Here is a 19,450-nt window from a genome sequence, read left to right as displayed (position 1 = left end):
AGGAGACTTGCATTCTCTCAGGGACATACATCCTACCTCTTCAGGGGCCTGCGGGGGTTGTACATGGGAGGGACTAGCCAGGCGTAATGACACACTGTACAAGGTCGCAGAATATCTTACACAGTTAGGAGCGTCTTTCCCGGTAAGAAGTGGGGCCTCTATGTACAAGTGTTAGCTGTTGCTAGAGGAGCCTGGGAGGCAGCCATTTTGATCAGGAGAGGTCCAGCAGCACCCTTCTCCAAAGGAGCATCTGCTCTATGGTTAGAGCCAGAAAGGTGACAAAAAGAAGGACCCTGGCTGCTTCCCTTTCTATCTGACCCCTCACAACACCAGCAGATAAAGTTTATATTGACTCTATTCTTCCTCTCTTCCTGCTTCTGTCCCCACTCCCCCTCCAGCACTGGCGGAGGGAGCTGGGGAGCAGGCGGCCCGGACAGCGCTGAGAGCATCACTGCTCAGAGGGGCTGAGCCCTGATGACCGCCTCAAGAAGTGCAAGAGTATATTCTGGTATTTCCCACAGAGAAAACAAATGAAAAAAAGAGAAACAGGTGACTGATTAAAAGAGTTTCCCCCCTCCTGTACACGAGATTCTGCAGTCACGCCGACAGATAGACATTAAATAATTCTTCCATAATAAATGATTGGAGATAAAAGCCGGCGGTGGCTGCTGCTGCTGTTTGGATTGCTCCGTTGTCTGCATCTTTGTTTCTAGTTTGTTCCCCGGCCACTGTGGGCTGGCACTGGGGCTGTCAGACCTTTGCCTCTAGCATTTCTAGGAAGAGTTTATGCATGGGAACCTTGCCCTGCAGTTTGATGCTGTAGAAGTGCTGCACAGCTTTGGCAGCCGTCTGCCGCAGGAGGGGCAAGGTCAGGAGCAGCTTGCCTGCTCGCCGGGGCTCCTCATTGCGCTGACTCAGCTCGTAGTCCTGCAGGGCTTCGTGAAGAAGGTCCTGGAGTTTCTGCACTGCATCCATGTCCTCTATGTGCATGGAGTCTGGGGGGAGGGAGAAAAGACAGCAAACAGACAAGTCAGACATGGGGAAGGAAATAGTTTATGGTCCTGAAGCTAAAGAAGCTCTCTTTCCTTTCCGTTTCTTCCTTTTCTTTTCTTTTTTTTTTTTTTTTTTGTTGCAGGGGTTGGGTGATGTTGTTATTTTGTTTTGTTACTTAAGGGGAAAAAAACCACCTTGCTGGCAGGTGTTGGTGCTGCTGCTGCTGTGAAGTTCAGCATCAGCCCTACGAGTTGGCCCTAGCAGTGCAGGGACAGTAAGTTTGCCAGGGGTAGGCGACACATTGTGCCCTGTGTGCCACCCATTTTGCCAGCCACCCCAAGGCTGTGCAGGGGTCAGCCAGGAGCCTTTGTGACTTGCACATTCACTTGCCCTCCATGCTCCTTACCGGGAGAGTCACCCTGCAAGGGGCAGCAGCTGCCGTGCTGCCCCTTGGGAGCAATCTCATTAAGAATAATTAACACTGCTATAGCGCTTCATCTGTCTAAACTGCCTAATTGCCATGCAGCTGCTCAGGGTGTCAGCAAGACAGAAAAGCCCCAGTAGGTCACAACCAGTGTGCCCAGGGGTGTTGCCAGCCCCACCTTTGTGCATATGCCCCTGTTTTCAGAGACTGCCAGCAGCTGCTCAGGGAGCTTCCTGCTTCAGTAAAGGAAACCTGCACCTCCCGCAAGGCCTCTTCCCTTAGGCTGCCAGTTAGATTTCTACAAGCTGCCAGAGGGGCTAGCAGGGTTTGCGAGGCTAGCACAGCTCCTTGGTTTGTCTCTGAGGCAAAGGTATCTGGCAGTGACCCAGTCCAGGGTCACGCTGGAGAACCCGAGTTGAACACAAAGCTGCTAAACTTGTGGGTAAGTCATGGTCACAGAGGGCAGCACCGCAGAGCGGAGAGGTTCGATTAGTGAAGCTAACCAGGCACAGCATCACTGAAGTTTTTTTCCTTTTCATCTTGCTGATACCTGCTTCTTTCTTACAACCCTGACAGAGCTGGAGACACTGCTCCCTTGTCTTCATTGTTCAGAGACTTTTAATCGATACTGAACCATTGATGAAGATTCCTGCCACAGGGCAATGAATCCAGAAGCAGCAGCAAAGGGACACTACAGCAAGCACACACACACACGTGTAGTTGCACCGTCTGCCGCTGCAGCTGGGCTTTGCGGTGTGGCAGTGCTCTGGCTCTGCCCACACACATACAACACAAACGTGAGGACATGGGTTCCTCAGTGTGACAGCACCGAAGGGGACGAAAGCTGGCTGGAGTGCCAAAATCTCTCTAGAAATATGTGTCATCTCTACGGAGAGCGCAAAAGAAATTAGAGACTGTGAATTTCGTAGGATTCATGTACAGTAAATGCTATTTATGATGCATGATTTATAAAGTATTACAACAGTTGGGAAAATATCATGTCTAGCAAGAAGGCTGTTTAAGAAGATGTTTAGAAGGAATGCACTAATTAGAGGATATTAAAGGGTTGTATTTCCAAGAAGCCTACTGAGGAAGGATTGTTCTTGCTGCATTTGCTTTTTGTATCCAAGAGACCAGGCAAAGAAACTCAGAAAAGGGCTGGTAGGTCATCACAGTGACCTGAGCTAGCCACAAAGGTTGATTCTGAAAAGTAGGGAGGGAGAAGCATGTTGCCAAGTCAGTCTGGCAACTTCTCCCAGCCAGGTAGCACCTCTGGAAAATTTCCATGCACCATCCAGGAGAAGTGAGTGGGATCTGTTTCCTGCCAAGTTGCAGAGGTCATTTTTGAAGACTAGAAGCATCAAGAGCTGGAGCTTGGAAAGAAATGTCCTCCAGCCTTTCTGTTTAACGTCCTTCTGGCTAGGGGCACAAGGGGGAGAAGTAATCACAGCCCATCAGAGTTTGCAGATCCCAGCTGGTGTTAGAAGCATCAGGCAATGAGCCATGCTTCAGGTCAAAGTGGGTGCTCTGGTTTTGGGTACTGATGCTGCTGTATGGTAGACAGAATTCCAAAGCTGTGCCCTTCTGCCACCTGACTTCTGTAAGGTGATGAGACTTAACAGCACTAAATAACTAGACGTATACAGGGAGAGGAATTGGGGAAATAAAGATCAAAGCCTGCCCCACCCCCCCACATTCTTTGCTGAAAGAAGCTCAAAATTGGCAGCTGACTGTGAAAAATAAAATAACATTGCAGGATTAATTTCCTTGCAATCCATCAGTGAGCTGGTGTCGATGGCATTGATAAACTGTTAATTACAAAATCAATAGCTATGAATTTTTACAGCTGTCAGAGCACTGAGGTGGAGGGCGGCTGCCTGACCATGTCCCTGAGGGTCAGCTGGCCTAGAAGTCAGGCTTCGTGTCGGGACCCCTTCTCCAGCACAGCTAGCAGGGGGTACAGGGCAGGTTTGAGAATGGACAAGGCCCACTGCCTCCTCACCTAACTCTTTTCTTGCAGCTTCTGGCAGGAGCAGGAGGAGCAGGGACCTCACAGGACCCATTAGCACAGAATTTGCTGCACATCCCCTTGCTAGATCCAGACCTTGTTCACTCCATCTCAGCACTAAAATGCTTTGGGGAGAAAAAAGGGGAAATAAGGTTAGGCCAGTCTGGGATGTCTGTAACTGAATGTGTGCTGTATGCTAACCTGGAGGGCTCTTCAACACACAAGCTGATCAATTTGTATTCCTGAGGAAAGAGGACCTAGGAATGTCTAAGAAGGGACGGCTGGCTCTGAAGGGTAACAAGTTAAGTCTGCAGCACCCCTACTCTGTCAAAAGTGGGTGATCATATTGTTGGGACTTGCCTGCTGCTCTGAGCATTAAGAATCCATTTCTCAGCTCTCTAAAATGCACTTACTAAAGACAGAGTTCGTTTGAATTATCTTTCCCAGTCCCAGCAGGTGTGTCCTTGGTGCGTTACACTGAGGACTCAGAGATCAGCCACAGCTCTGGCAAGGTCGACCTATTGTCAGCTTCTCCTCTAGTGAAGAGTGAGCTCCCACTTCTGTTTCCATGTGTTTTAATTCCTAGAAACAAAGGGTCAATATACACAGGGCTGCATGGAAGAGAGGAAAGTCCCTAGAAGCTGGGCTGCATGAGCAATTACACCCAGCCGGGACAGGGGAAATTCAGGAATTTATCTATATGGGAGGCAAGGCAGAAAGCAGGTCTAGGCAGCACAGGTGCTAATCTAAGTGCTCAGCTTTAAAACCTGTCTCTGGCCCAAGGGAGCTGAGGCCTGGGTTGGAGGTAGTCTGTGTTCCTACCATTTTAGGAATCAACTGTTGGCACGCAAGCACATACATGCAGGCTCTGCAGGTTTACTCCATGTCAAAAATACACTAAGAAAAATAACTTATATTAAAAGAATGTGAAGGTTATATTAGAAAAAATACACTTGCCCTATTCTAGCTTCCTTATGTGTGTGTTGTGAGAGGCATTAATTACACGAAAAATGAGATCTCATGCTTTACTTTTGTATGTTTCAATACGAATAACAAAGCGGGATTTTTGTGGATTATGCTCCTTCATAGCTGCACTTCTAGCTGTACTAGGAGAAACCAGTGAAGTCAGAATGGCTTTTCCCATCCAGCTGAGCACATGCTTTGGCCTGTGCCTCCTGACCCTTACCTTGGTTTCTTTGCTCTACAGTGCTGGAAGCAGAACCCCAAAGCAGCTGATGAGTGTTGGTTGTTCTGCTCTGTCTTTGCTCCATGTTTCTCCACTCCTGATTCAGACTTTCCCATAAGGGACTACCCCGAGCTTAGTCCTGACAGCACAGTGAGCAACATGAGCAGTGAGTGCTTCTGTTGCACCGTGAGGAACCTGACAGCACCAAGGCTCATGTCCTGCAGTGCCTCTGCTCATGGCATGGGCCAGATAAATGTGCTGGTGTGGCGCTTATCCTGTCGCCCTGTCACAACCACTGTCTTAGCACCTCAGCCTCTCTGAGGAGCCCTTCTCCCTGTTTAATCCTGTGACCTTCCTGGTAGACAGGAGGCAGGTTCTTTAACAAGAGTTGATTACATCGCCAAAAGCCACCATCCCACAGTCGAAAGAGGCCAGCCTTGGCCATCTGCCCATCCTGGTTCAGTGGCAAAGTGAAGGCAGCAATTAGAGCTAAAAAAGCCATATATGAGAAATTGAGAAAGGGAACTAGATAGCAATTTATATGAATCAGAAGTTATGAAGAGTAGAAAATCGATAAGGGAAGTGAAGGACATTGGAGGAAAATCCATGGCTGGAAGGGCTAAGGACAATAAAGAAGTTTTATAAATACTTAAAAAATAGAAGAAAAATGACCATTTGTAGGGGGGCTCTTTTCACCTGGATATGATTGAACTATTAATAGCAGTGCAGAGGAGATAGAAGTCCTCAGTGAGTATTTCTGTCCTGTTTAGAAAAAAGGAGCATTATGTACCTGTGTTATATGAAGATGGTGAAGACTTAGTTTGTTGTTATGCAAGAAGATGTTAGACATCTGTAAGGGACAACGTTTACAGAAATCAGCAGAGCTGGATAACTCAGCTTTAAGAGTTCTAAAATTGCTGGCTGAGGCCCATCTGGAGCAGATTAATGATTAACAAGCCTTAGTAGTTTTGAGAAATTCAAGATGACTGGAAAAGTTCTAATGATGCACATATTTTCCTAGGTCTTATCTGATAATTTCCATTGCCAGCCTGATGTGAATCAGGGCAAAATAAAGGGGAAAAAAAAAAGTGACATTCAATTAAGACTTATAAGATGGTATTACAACTACTGCCAGTCAACACGATACTTTGGAACAGAGGTCTTGTCAAACAAACCTGATTTCACTCTCTGATGAGATTACAAGTTTAGTTGATAAAGTTAACTGCATAGACATATAATAGACTTAGGCTTTTATAAGGCACTTGGCTTAGCACCACAGGACATTCTCATTAAAAAATTAGCACTATGCAATATCAATAAAGCACACTTTCAATTGATTAGTAACTGGCTAGATGACAGATCTCAAAGTAGCTATCAGTGGTGAATCATCCCTGAAGGAGGAGTTTTCTAGTGGAAATCCACAGGGATCAGTAAAAAACAGATGCTACTCAAAATTTTTATCAATGAGCTGTAAGTAATTTTTCTTTTTTCTTTTAAATTGCTGCTGCTAAGAAGTATGGATGGCAAATAGGAACAGAATGGCGTAAAATGGTGAGGATAGGGTAGCCTCACAGCATTCTGGACCACTTGCTTACACTTGAAGTAATATATCGATAGCCAAGGAATGCAGCTATGGAGCAGACCTTTATCATGTCAAGCTGTCAGGTGTAAAAAGACCTGGGGTCATAGGACACAGTCAAAGACCAGTATCTGGAGTCTGAACTCAAGCAAACTGATGTTAAAGATATGGTGCCCTTTTTTTTTTTTTTTTTTAAACTGAGAGAATGATTAATTATTAGAGTCAGCTACCACAAAAGATGTAAATTCCCCCTCTTTTCATCCCTTCAGCTTCACACTGCGTGTCTTTCTGGAACGTGGAAGGTGGCTTTAGCCAAACACAGATATTGGACTCACTGCTGGGCTGCAAGGGTGAATTCTGTGACCTGCATGATGCAGTTCAGCAAGGAGATCTGATGTGAGACAATGAGACTCAAGGGATGTAGAGGGAGCCCTCGTCACACAGTAGCTTTAGCAGTTTCCCTTTCGGAAGGGACTTGTGAGCAAATACATGTCTGGCTTTTGTGCAACATCAGTGCAGCACACAGTACCTCTTGTGTCTCCCACAGCCTGCTTCGTTGAGGGCTGCAGCCCTCCACAGACTGAGATGGAAGGCACTGGGCTGAGGGCCCTGGCCTTTCTCATCCTCTTCACATGAAGAAACAGAACAGGCAACATCAGGCTTCCGTGAGCATATCTTACTCTCTACCATCCAGATCCACACTCCCAGGTAAAGGGGGATTCAGTGTCTGTGGTCACTGAACATCTGCAGGACAGGACCAGGCAGCCCCAATCCCACAGCTTTTTGTGGGATTTGAAATTGGGACCAGGGTTTCCCTGTTTGCTGTAACTGGCCAACACTACTGAGGTGGATGCAGGTGTGGCCAACATCCCCTTTTCTGAACTCAGGGCACTGGAATCAGCTTGCTAGTGGAGAAGGGCTCTGCAGCCTTTCTTCTACTGTCAGAAACCATCAGCCAGACCACCCCTGCCTGGCTCCACTCCCTAATACGGGGCCAGGGCACAGCTGGGGCTCTAGCAGCAGCAAGCCCCATTTCTCCCTGCTCTCCAGCTTCGGTCCTGCTCTGTGGACAGAGGGGAGCTCTGAGGATGTTGCATGACACAGGCAGAGCACTGGCTCGGGCAGTAGGCTCTAGCTTCCTGCCAGGCCAGATAACAGCATGGGCCTTGACCTCCTGAGATTGTGAGGCTGGCTGGGCCAGGGCTGTACCTGAGTTGGCGAGGGCCAGAGCTTTGAGTGTGACAAACTCCTCCTTTTCCACCTTGAGCTTCTTGTAGCGGCGCACCAGTTGTAGGATGGCCAGGTAGAGCTCCAGCAGCCCTGTCAGACGAGAGTGCTCTTCATCCATGATGTAGTCCTCAGCATAGACAAGCTTGTCCTCATATGGCAGGGAGCGGTACACAATGCCCAGGATGAGGATTTCCATCCAGGCGCTCTGCAGGAGGCTCATCTGGTCCCCAAGTGAGAGGTTGGAGAACCCTGACAGGGCAAAAGAAAAGTAGGGTCAAATGGGTGTGCAGCAAAGCCTCTAGGAGCCTGGGGTCCTTACTTTCCCTGGGATTCACTGCAAGCACTCTCCCCCACTGGCCTGCTGCTTTTTAAAAAAAAAAAAAAGCTTACAAAAGTGACCCCATCTCTGTGGCAATCAGCACACATGGACCTTACCCTTCGCTTTGCTCCCGTGCTCACCCACAGCCTCAAACAGGAGTCCTGATGCTCTGACTGCATTTATGGCAACCCAAGGTTAACAATAATCTCTTTTCAATGATCTCTGCTTCTTCTATAGCAGCAACTGTTTTGTACCACATTGTCCTGCTCACTGTTCCTCTGTAGTTTTGTACTGCAGCCTATTTAGTCTGCCCCAGCTGACCGAAAAGCAAAGAGCTCCAGATGGTGGAAAAGAGGGCTTCTGATGGCATAGGAGGGAATGACACAGGCCTGAATTACAAGCATACCACAATCTCTTGTTCTGGTCAACATGAGAAAAAGTCCTGCCACAACAGAGCACTTAAATGTGTTCAAAAGGTGAATACATTTGTGAACAGAATCCTCTTCTATTCCTCATCATTCCCTGAGCTCCACACCATCAGCTTTCTTCACATCACAGCCAAGAACTACGCAGTGTCAAAAACACCTTTATGGTGCCATACAAGTACCTAAATCACAGCCAAACCCAGTAGTAATGGAACCAGCACCCAGCAGTGAACCAAGTCATTCTCCTCATATACAGAAAAAGCAATCACCATCTGGAGATAGACACCCCTGACAGCCCCAGAGCCCACTTGAGAAAGCAGAGAGGCTGAAACACAGAGGCACTGTCTTCCCCAAGGGATAAAAATGGGAAGAAAAGCTGCATCTGTTATGTCCTCTGTACCAGGTACCCTTGAAGGCCATGAAAGATCCTGGGAGACAGGCACTGGGCAACAGCCATTACAGACAGGGATGCCAAGCACAGTGTTAGTCCCATCTAGGCAGCTCCTGCCCACCACCGACAGGTGGGGACTGTGCTTTTTTGGCAGCTCCTTGTGTCTAAAGGTTCCTAGGGCTGTGAGAGAATGGGACACCCAGGCAACCTCAGCTGGGGGAGAAATGGTCCACCAGCGTCCCCTGCCTAGTTTTGTCCCCAAACGCTTATTAAGCCTCAGGGCTCACCAAGAGGCCTGCGAGCTCATTAGTCCCCGTCCCGGAGCCTCCCAGTCCCACTGGCTGTGTGCTAGGCTCAGCGGGACTCCTTTATCCCACAGCCCTCCCTGCTCACAGTTCTTGGCCCCGCACTGGGGCCAAGGTAGCCAGCCACCATGATGATAATTTGATTTCTCTTGTTATCAAGTTGGCAATTAACAAAAGAGCTGATGATTGCTATATTGACTGACTGTGGGTTCTCTTTTTCTATCTGCACTATCTCAGCTGGGGAAGGGAAGGCAGAAGGGTGGGTTAGTGGTATTTATTTATCACTACGCCATGTTTTGTGTTTGTGTTGCCAGGGGAAGCAAAGGGTGATAATGGCCTGGCAGCCCTTGGACATCCAATTTCCCTTATCAGGCCACTGAATAGAAAAGAGGCCCCAGGCCACATTAATTAACAGATACCAATCAGCTGTCACGTGTTGTGTGTGCAAGGTCTGAGGGGAGCAGTGGGTGGGAGGGAAGAATCAATAAACCATTGGGGAGGAGTGCCAGAGGGAAGAGCTAAAGAGGAGTCCAGGCTACTGGAGAGCTGCAAATCCAGCTCCATGACTGTGAGATTGATTCCCGTACAGCACAGCCTGTGCTCCTCATAGCTCTGCACCTGGTAAATCCCACCCTTTGCTCAGGCTGTGAGTACTTCTGGGGTGCCTCATCCTTTGCCTCACCCTTCAGCCCCTTATCTCCTGCAGTCAGTACTGTGCTGCTCCTGAATGCAGCCCTCCTGACTGAGTCCAAGTGCAGGCTGATGTAGCTCGAAGGCTTGGGATCTTGTCTCCCCAGGTCTCCTGCTTGCTGCACTGGGGACTGATGAGATTAGCCCTGAGACAGGGGTAATGGTGCAGTGCACAGACACTGTCTCAGTCTCTAGCACCTGGAATCTCTCCTTTGGTCACCCCTCTCCTAGCTCTGACCATGGAGAACAGCCCAGCATTTAGGCTGCTGCCTTAAGTCCAGTTTCTGGGTCAGTCATGTTGCTTTTTTGCATCTTCATTCCCCACCTGGATTACAAAAGGGCTTATGCCTCACTCCTGTCTGCCAAAGAAATTTGTTAAAGATTGAGAAACAGTCATGTAGTAGAGTGAGAGGACTCAGGACAGACATGGCTGACACTTTTCTGCTGGAGAATAAAGTAGAAAAACTGACTTAACCCTAGCAGTAGCCCGTACATCAAGCATCTCTGTTAATCACTCTTTCCCAGAGGCAGTTATGGCAGGTGGGAATTGCACAGGAGAGACCATGCTTTACCCTCTGCCAAGGAGAATAGAAGAGCCAGCTGCAATTGCCCTACCCACCTGGGAAAGCCCCCTGCCAGAAGCACTCCAAGGTAGCCAACAACTCCAGTTCTGGCAGGCGGGCATGAGGGAGGGAGTGCTGCAGTGCCAAGCCTGGACTTGAAACATCTGACAGAATTGGGACCCTTTTCCTCCAGTGTTTACACATGTAGAATGCAAGGGCTGGAGGACTGTGCCTGTATCATTGCATTCTGCACAGGCAAGGGAAGATCATATAACCTGGGGTCTCCCATGCTATAAAACTTGAGATCAGGAAAGGTAAATGTTAATTTCACCTGGCCAAAATCACTGGCTTGCTATTATGGGTTTATAACACTGGTGAACCTCTAATTGTGAAATTCAACTGCCTCGCCATCTTACAGCTCCCAGGAACTGCTAGAATCCAGCCCTTTGGCATTCTTGCACTGTTTGGTGGTACAGCATCCAGAAAGTGCCCTTAGTGATCTGTGTCTTGCTGCTTTTCTCGGGTCTTATCCTGAAGGGTGCTGAATGCTCCACTACCATCCCTAGGCTCCCAAAAGAGGAGCCTCTGTCTCTAGCACAGAGCTGCATGCATGTTTCCCTCCTACCCAGGTGCAGGTTGAGAAAAGCTGCTTTATTTGCAATAGCTGATGTGACATTCAGGTTTTTTATTTTTTGTGATTTTTTTTTTATTTCAGTGGTTTGGCAGTGGGAGCTCCCAGAATTAAAAAAAAGAAGTCACATAATTTGTGGCAAGTGGAGTTCATAATCTGTTAATTTATTATCATTTCTGTCATCCTGGAGGGCCATTAGCAGAGGTAATAAAGGGAGATGTAATTATAGGATCTGAGGCCACTCCAGACACAGCTGCTGTCACTCCACTTGCCATATTTCATTCTGTGCTAGTACTATCGTCTTCCTAGTGAGAACAGCACAACAGCTACCTTGGGAGAGCCTTCGTCATAACCCCTTGAGAGAAGTCTTGTCTCCCTGCATCAAGGCATGCAGAAAAGGTAGATGTTGTTCAATTAGCACGGGGGGGCGTGAGTACTGGGGAGGGGGCTTCATACAGAAGGCAACAACTCTACAATGGCTAAGTGTGGCTTTTGAGCTAATGGCTAATAAGGCTATTGAGCTAATAACATTTGCTAAACACCATTAAATCATACTTTCTTTTTATCATAGGAGAGTGTCTTTAAGCTTAAGTGGTTTTATTTGCTAACACTGTCGGGTAGAAGTTTATGCCGACACCTGGGATCCTGAAGGATTGATACAACTTTAACGTCACACAGTTCTTTACCAATTCCAGTGTGAACACAAGGCAGAAATATATTCCTTTTGTTCCTTTCTCCAGCTCTCTGTCCAAGAGTTCATGCACAGAGGAAACAATGTCCTGTTTTGCTCAAAATCCTTGGAAGGCAGAAACACAGGGCATGGATAATCTAGACACCTGGCAGCCTCCTGGCCCTGCCCTGCTCTGCCCCCTTGCTGCCTAACTCAGTATGTTTCATACTTGTTTCTGAACTATAGGGTATTTTGTTCCATTTTTATGAACTATCTTTTATTATGTTTGTTTCTCAGTACTTCTTCCTTGTGTAACAATCTCTGAGCTCTCTCCTGTACACAGAGTCCTGTTATAATACTGCTGCTGGTCTGAACTGTGCCAGGCTGATGGCTGTTACCATGTAGCAGGGCCTTTGATAGGAAAGAAAAATGCACAGAGAAAATTGAGATGATGGCAGGTGTGTCCTGCCTGTTGGAAACGAGAGGAGAAGCCCCTTTCACAGTGCAGGAGTAATCTCTACTATACTCCTGTTCTGGGATAATATCACCATGGCAGGCTGGAAAACTCTGTAGGAACTTGGAGCTGAGCATCCCAGGCTCATCCCACAGCTGCAAGCTAAGGAACTACAGCAGGGCACCCTGCACGAACAGAAATAGCCAAGGTTAAAAGAACATACAACAGCACCTCACTGGGCAGCTGTAGGAGCTAATTGCATTGCATTAAAACCATTCCTTTAAACACCCCAAGTAGTGGGTTAGTAGAGCAATCCAGGCTGAGTTCCCTAATCGCTGCTGTAACCCCACTTGTGATGAATCAGCCCCAGATGGATTCCAGCACTAGTGATGCGTGTAATCCCTGCAGGTACTGCAGATCTCGTGTAAGAAGGGCACCACTCAAATTAACCTCTGCTGAGAAACACTGTCCTGAAAAAGTTTCTCCAGACTCTACAGTCCTACCACATAACAGTCCATATTCTATATGGCCCAGGAAACCACTAACTCTTGAGTCATAGGAGAAATACTCCCTCTGGAAAAAGAGAAGCAGCCACCAAAAAGCCAAAAGAGGAGCTACAAAGAGAAGCAAAATACAAGGGAGAATTAAATGGTCTGATCACTCATGCTAAGATGCCTCACCAAACAAGGAAGATTAAAGCCAAGAAGCAAAGCAAGAGAACACAGACCCATGCAGTGGAAGACACAGACAATGTGCAATATGAGTTAAATCCTGTGATCCTGTGGCTGAGCCTCAGATATTCTCCTGACACAAGGAAGGGGGACAGAAGGCAGGAGATAGCTGTAGTGAGCTGTTCATAGTGAGCATCTGAAGCAGTCTTTGGAAAGCAGCCACGTAAACACCAAGGACATCCCCTAAGTTCCCTGGCCAACCTTCTCTACAGCCTGTCTTTTTTGGGGGGGTGTGGGGAACTGAGAGAGAGGGCATTTTCCATTCCCAGTCCAAATTGTTGTCCCTAGAACCCTCTTTGAGGGCCATGTCTGCTCCTTCAGCCTGGGTCCATCCTACCTGCAGGTGTGAGACACTTGCTTTGTGACTCAATCACACAGGCACCCTCATTGCCAATAAGGTGTCCTCATTATTTGTCAGCGTAGAAGCCTGGAGATTCACTGACAGCAGTGAGTATGTCCTACATCCCAATGGGACTTGTTCTGTGATGAATCCAGTATGACAAAACTTTCCTGACTCTGGGCAAGAATGCCCACTACAGACAGGGTGGGTACCTGCCTTGTCATTAGCAGTAAAGTCCAATCACTGCCATAACATTTATTCATCTGTACACACAACAGACCTAGGTCATGTTGATGCAGTGCAAAATAACTAAAGTCCACTGTACCATCCCAAGGGCTGTTTCCCAAGCGCTGTTGCTGTGCCACTTAATGCAACTGAGAACTTTATCATATCATCTCGAAGCCTTCTGCATAATCCCAGGGCACACACACATACAGTCATCAATTTATGCACCTTCACCACAGGCTATATTGGAGTTTGTTACCAGTGAGAACCCACCACAAGCGGTTTTCTGTGACAGTGATTTCCACCCATCACTATATGTAAAAATCCTGGTTGAAGGCAAAACTGATTAGCACAGTGATAAATAATAGCTCCCTTTGCTGTTCATGCTTACATCCTTGTAATTTCTCCTGTTTACCTGGGATGTGCTTTGCCCAGCCAATGATCACCACCAGTTCCCTGTCTGCCAGGTCACAGAGGGTTGTCAGGGCTTTGATGTCACTCTCTGGCATGGTTGGATCAGGCATGGCATAAATCTTCTCTGGCTCAGCCACCAGCAAGTGGGAGACGATCTTAGTCACTGCACATTTCAAAGGAGAAGTTGTTGTTGTTGTATCTCTCATGACATATAACAGTAAAGAGTCATAACAGCCCTTCCTAGAAGGACCTTCCTGGGATAAGACATGACTATAGAGGCCATAGGACCTCAGAAATGGTTTTGGTCACAACAAAAGACTACACTGCGGCTACACAAGCTGTAGTGATCTGCCTATGCCAAACCAGCTCTGTACAGGGATGACAAAAGCAGGAAGCTACTGTAAGGTTGTTAGCCATTGTCTCAGGTAGGTCCAACAAGGGGAGGAGGAGGCATGAATAATCAGTTGGTGGGATGTAGAAAAATTTAGAGAACTACAGTGAGTATGGAAGAGAGAAATCAGCATGGGACGAGTTTTCTTAACACAGCTTAGATACAGGAAAAGATCAGAATATCACTAAATTTATTTACATAACCTCCTAAATACCAGGTTCAATACCTGGTATTTAACCCTAGGTACAATGAATACAGCACCTGAGCTGTACCTTAGGCATACCTAATCTACCTCTGCACTATGATCATAAGAAAAATATCCTAGCACTGGTGACTGATACAGGAATCAGAAGTGACAACTGCTCCATTGTATGTTTCGGGAGACCAGTAAAAAGAAACATAGTGGTTGCTCAGGGGACCACATTCCAGACCAATACGTACGTGGCTTTTTAGCTGGGGGAGGGATCTGTAGGCTCAGGTAGGTGCTACTCTCAGAATCCAGTCTCCTCTTGTATTTCTGACGGCCTCCACGGACTCGATCTAGACGAACACCTGCAGGTAAAACAAGATAAATCCTCATGATTCCTTAGTGCCACAGGGAACCTTGGCATGCAGATGCTAAAATTTGCTAAGTAAGACATTCCTCACACTCCAGGGAGCTTCCCTCTCCCAAACACTTGAGATCTCAGCTGAACCCAGCAATCCCAATAATACCAGCTAGACTGCCTCCAGCTCTAACCATGCTGCTGTGAGCTTTACTTTTATTCAAAACATTAATGAAGACAGAAGTTAACCCATTCAAACTCTTGAATCACAATCAATCTGATAGGCAAATAAAAAGCCTCAGACCTCAATGCCCTCTAGATGATCTTGCCTTGAAAAAGAAAGGCTTTAAATGTCAATCAAACCTGCAGTTATAAAAATAAGCTTTTAGATTGTTCTTAAAAATGAGAAGTTAAATGTTCTGTGACCTCTCACTGTTATATTTGAAAAAAGTGACCTATAGCAAATAAATTATGAACTACGAATTCAACAAAGATGTTTCAGCCTTGATCAAGTAAGGCAACTGTAATAAAAGTAGAACCCAAATAAATAGAAACAACCTCTACTACAATAAAGCAATGATACAGCTGAAGTAGGGAGACACTGAAGAATTTGTTGCAGCTCTCTCAAAATACAGTGAACCAAACTGCAAATAGCACACTGAAAACAGTTCCCAGTGACTGGGAAACACCAGTGACTGTCACCATGCAAAAAACCATAGCAGCATCAATAGACCAGGAACAGCAGCTGAACTGCTGTATCAGTACAAAATACGATGTTAAAAACAAATCATGAAAAAAGCCATACATATTTGTCCAATTGTCAGTTATTTCTGGCCAGTGATACGGTCTCTGGTAATCAGTTCTTGTGAAATTGGGGTAATTCAGTCTTGCTGGGAGAAACAGCTATTGCAAAAAAAAAAAAAAAAAACTTTCAAGGTAAATACAGGAGCTTTCAAATAGAATAAAAAGCTGACTTTACACTATACAAGTAGTCCCTTAGAAACACACATGAGTTTATCTAGTCTGATCACAGGACCAATTATATGATACACTTACTAATCACATTGAGCCACTAATATTTTGCAATCAATCCACTGCATAAACACAAACAACTAAAAGCAAACACTCCAAATCAGTTTTTAAGTGATGCTTGTTGAACAACTTATACACCTGAAAAAAACTGCAGCCTGCTGACAGATACTCTACCCTAGAAAGAGGCACACCTCTGTCATTTACACTGTGCATTTCAATGCCACATTTGCTTACTATGTCACGGAAAAGAGAAAGCTTTTACTGTAATGTCCACACCAGTCCCACTTGCACCACATGAAACCGTTACGTGCCACAACATCTACATCCCAATACTCTTCACGGCTGGGGCACCCAAACCAGCTTGACTGACAGACAGTACCAGCAGCCCCCCAACAGCAAGAATAACCAACACCAACCAGGCCAACAGCGCTCAGTTATACATCTGACAGCGAAATCTCTCTGGCAGTAGCAACACCCACATGGAGGTCTAGGTGGCATTACCTGTAAGCCATGGTGTGTGGGGACAGATGCTCATAGGCATGATATTAATTAATGCTATATAGCTGCTTCCTTTTAAGAGTCCTGCTGCTCCCATTGAGCAGGAGAAGCAGGAATGAGCAGGCCTGGCGCTCTCCAGAGCAAAGGAACTGCTGCTGCAAGTGGCTGCTATGGGAGGATGGCAGACTTTGGAAGATGGAGAGAAAGACATGAAGCCAAATAGGTGAACTCGGATCAAACTATGTAGTTTCCTTCCCCTGCCCCATTTTCTATTTCTGACTCTGTGTGGAGAACTCACTGACATCCCAAAGCATAAGTACCACCTTTCTCCTCCGTTACATGGTAGTGTTTCTGAAAATGTTGCCCATTGCTTCTTTTACCGCCATTCCCAGCAGCAGGTAGCCTGTGGGCAAGACTCCTTCCTGGGAGCCCCAACACATTCCAGAGAGTGGTTTCAGAAAGGGCAGCCAGGGAATCCCAAACCTGAGATTATTTAGGGAGATCCCTGAGGAACAGCAATAATAAAGTTCTGGATGAAGCAGGAAACTTTCATTTCTGTCCATGATTTCTTTCCCTCTATAAATGTGCCCTGGTTTCCTAAGAAAGATGACCTCTATTCCATGCTCTGCTGAATGAATGACACCTACCTACAAGCCAGGAGAGGAAGGAGAGGCATAAATTTCAGGAACTGAAACCAAGTAACCAGGTGTGAAAATTAAAAGGGTCAAGAATATGCTGTTCAAAGATTATGGAGGAATCCAGAACAGGCTGCAGGACTTCAGGGCTGAATCACAGCTCCCCAGGACCTTGCAAAAGAAGGGTCACAGGGGGGTCCATTCCCTCATGCCAGTGGGCAGGATGTCCTTGGTGCAGGGAGACACCATTCTCAGCCCAGGAGAAACCAACACACAGCCCTCCGGGATGCTTTTGCCATGCAGTTTGATAAGCAGCGGGGAGGGGGGACTGGGAGGGGTAGGGAGGAAGTGAGGGAAGGAGCTCATTTCCTTTTCCCAAGGAGAAGCATGCCATCCTCCAGTGCTTGGCAGAGGGATGGCTGCACAGGTTGCAGCAGTATTAGGGACCCTCAATCAGATTATAAGGACACAAAGGACTTAAGTGCATTAAAAAAAGATAAGAGAGATACAGAGAGATTTACCCTCCATCCCTCCTTCACTCACGGAGCAGACAGAGGTCTGTTTGCCCAAGGACTTTGGCTTGTTAATTTTGTACAAGTGTTTGTCCTCCTCTTGTTCCCCATCCTGTGTGACACTCCTTGAGGCAAACGTTTTCAATCAGCATTTGCAGAGCCACTATTCTACCCTGTCATCATCGCTCCAGCCGCAGAGCTGGTGAATAGGCTGACCCCTATGTAGCGCATCCCAGCACCAGTTGCTGAGTGCAGTGGCCTGCAGATGCTACAGCAAACAAAAGCATTTCAACCCCTGAGACCCTGACTGTGACACTCCAGACATAAGCAGCATGACAAAATCCCTTCTCCAAAGACCTGATGGCCTAAGGGGTCATATCTAGATGGAAGGAAAGGGTATGGCCAAAAATCAGGACCTGGTACTGAGCTGTGGTATTCAGGTGGCTTGTTAATGCTTGCTTTTCTACTTTGATTTCCTTGGTGGCTGATTTTAAGATAGGCAGGCTGGTTACAATGCAGCTCTGAGAGGGACACTAAAGGACATTAAAATGGAGTGGTGAGGTGCAGTGGGTGAGCTTAGAGAAGCAGCGTGAAGGAAAGCACTGAGCAGAGAAGAAATGGAGGGGGATATAAACTGAGATGTGAATGCAAGTGAGGGTGTGTAAGGAGAAGGGAGATGACAGAGGGAGAGGGAGCAAGGCTGAGTGGTACATACAGTGTAATCCCGAGGGTGGATTTCACACCAAACGTGCAGCCAGCTGAGCTTTAACTGCAAGGTGCAGTGGCCCCTTATGAGATGCAGCTGGTCCATACTGAAGACTCTTACAAAGGATTTGGTGCCACAGCCTGACAACAAGACAGCAGCAAGAGAAAGCTGTTGCTTTCCAGCTCCTGCACAAACCCATTTCTCACATGGATCCCAACTGGCCAGTTCCCAGGAGAGAAGGCACTCGTCCTACAAAACTGTCACCACCGCAGGCACTCGGGGACACCCCTTCTTGACAGTATCAGCAAGGAGGGCCTGCTAGAGCAGCAAAGAAGGGAGGGCTTGCATACACAATGTGAGATGCAACAGTATAGGACAAAGTTTGGGAAGTACCTTGATAACCTACCTTTCTAGCAGCTGCTTCTTCACATATTAAGGCTATTTGTGCTGGAAACATCCTCTCTCCTCCCACTCCCCTATGTTGCAAGGAAGTGCTGCTGCTCATTGAATCTTGTTACGTTTTGAGGGACCCTGCATAGGAGTCCTGCCACCCCGTCTGGCCTAGGTGTGGAACTGACCCTGGTGTGCACCATGGGGTCTGAGTCCCAGCTCACTGGCTTCACGCTCTCAGCTCCCCAGCCTGTCTGAGCCCCCTCTGACCTAGCAGGGAGGAGGGCAGGGCCAGGACTTCTGCAGGACTTTTCAGCTCAGCATGCTGCCTGGGGTAGGGATGTCAGTTTTCTAAGCATCCTGTGGGTGCCACTCGTGTTCCAAGCGCTCTTGCAGAGAGGTCTGTGCCAGCACCAAGCCTCTGCAGTGGGAGAGCTGATCTGCTGATCTGTTCAAGCTCCCTGCATTTCTCTGACATGCCCCTTGGAGAGATGTCTGCCCGACAACTTTGGGATCAGATGTCCCCTTGCTGACTTGATAACATCAGGCTTTGGGGTTTTTTTCTTAATGGAAGTAAAATAATTCCAGCTTTTTTTAAAAGCTGGACCCAGGCCGAGTCTGTCGGAAGTAAAAATAGCAGAGTATGCAGAGGTGACAGCACACAGAGTCAGGTTTAGTTTCTCTTTTATTTTCTGGGGACTAAAAATACTCTTAAAAGCTCTGTGAAGCTAAGCCCTGGCCAGTGGGAAATGCAGTCTAGGCCCAATATCAGCTGTCGTGTCAAATTACTAGCCTCACCTCACTTTCCATCGAGTCCTATCACATGCCCATGAATTGATAGGAACAGAAAGATCTATCTTGCCAAAAGAGCTAACGGAGGAGCCAAGCTACAGGGTTTGCACGGTACAATATGTGTCTAGACCAAGAAGGACACAACCAAAGGGAACACAGGGCAAGCGCTGGCCAGGGAGCAATGCCTACTGGGCTGCTTTTGCTGGGCTTCCCTGATACACTAGCCGGATCCTGTGCCCACTGCCTTGAGCTGCAGTTTCTGCATTGATGCAGCCTGCTTGCTCTCCCAGGGTCTGAGCTGGGGTTGTTCTCTGCAGCTAACAGAGACGCCCCTGTCCCCAGGAGCTGCAGTCTAAAGTACATGGATTGGC

General features: G+C 47.2%; 1 protein-coding gene across 5 annotated transcripts in view; it reads right to left on the bottom strand.

Moving 5' to 3' along the window:
- Positions 1-750: 750 nt before the first annotated feature.
- Positions 751-19,450, bottom strand: part of ESRRB (estrogen related receptor beta) — a 103,751-nt gene continuing 85,051 nt past the window's right edge. For 3 of the 5 annotated variants that reach the window (XM_075711917.1, XM_075711918.1, XM_009482952.1), the window contains 4 exons: positions 14,411-14,521; positions 13,580-13,741; positions 7,400-7,669; positions 751-995 (listed from right to left, as the gene is read on the bottom strand). In XM_075711917.1, coding sequence (XP_075568032.1) covers positions 751-995; positions 7,400-7,669; positions 13,580-13,741; positions 14,411-14,521 — 788 coding nt within the window. Of the gene's footprint in view, positions 996-7,399; positions 7,670-13,579; positions 13,780-14,368; positions 14,522-19,450 lie in introns of all 5 variants that reach the window. The other 2 variants (XM_009482954.1, XM_009482953.1) reach the window with 2 other exon arrangements.

This window comes from Pelecanus crispus, chromosome 6 (assembly GCF_030463565.1).
Source record: "Pelecanus crispus isolate bPelCri1 chromosome 6, bPelCri1.pri, whole genome shotgun sequence".
Lineage (NCBI taxonomy): Eukaryota > Metazoa > Chordata > Aves > Pelecaniformes > Pelecanidae > Pelecanus > Pelecanus crispus.
Note: the sequence above shows the minus strand (reverse complement) of the source record. Positions and strands in the feature narration are given on the sequence as shown.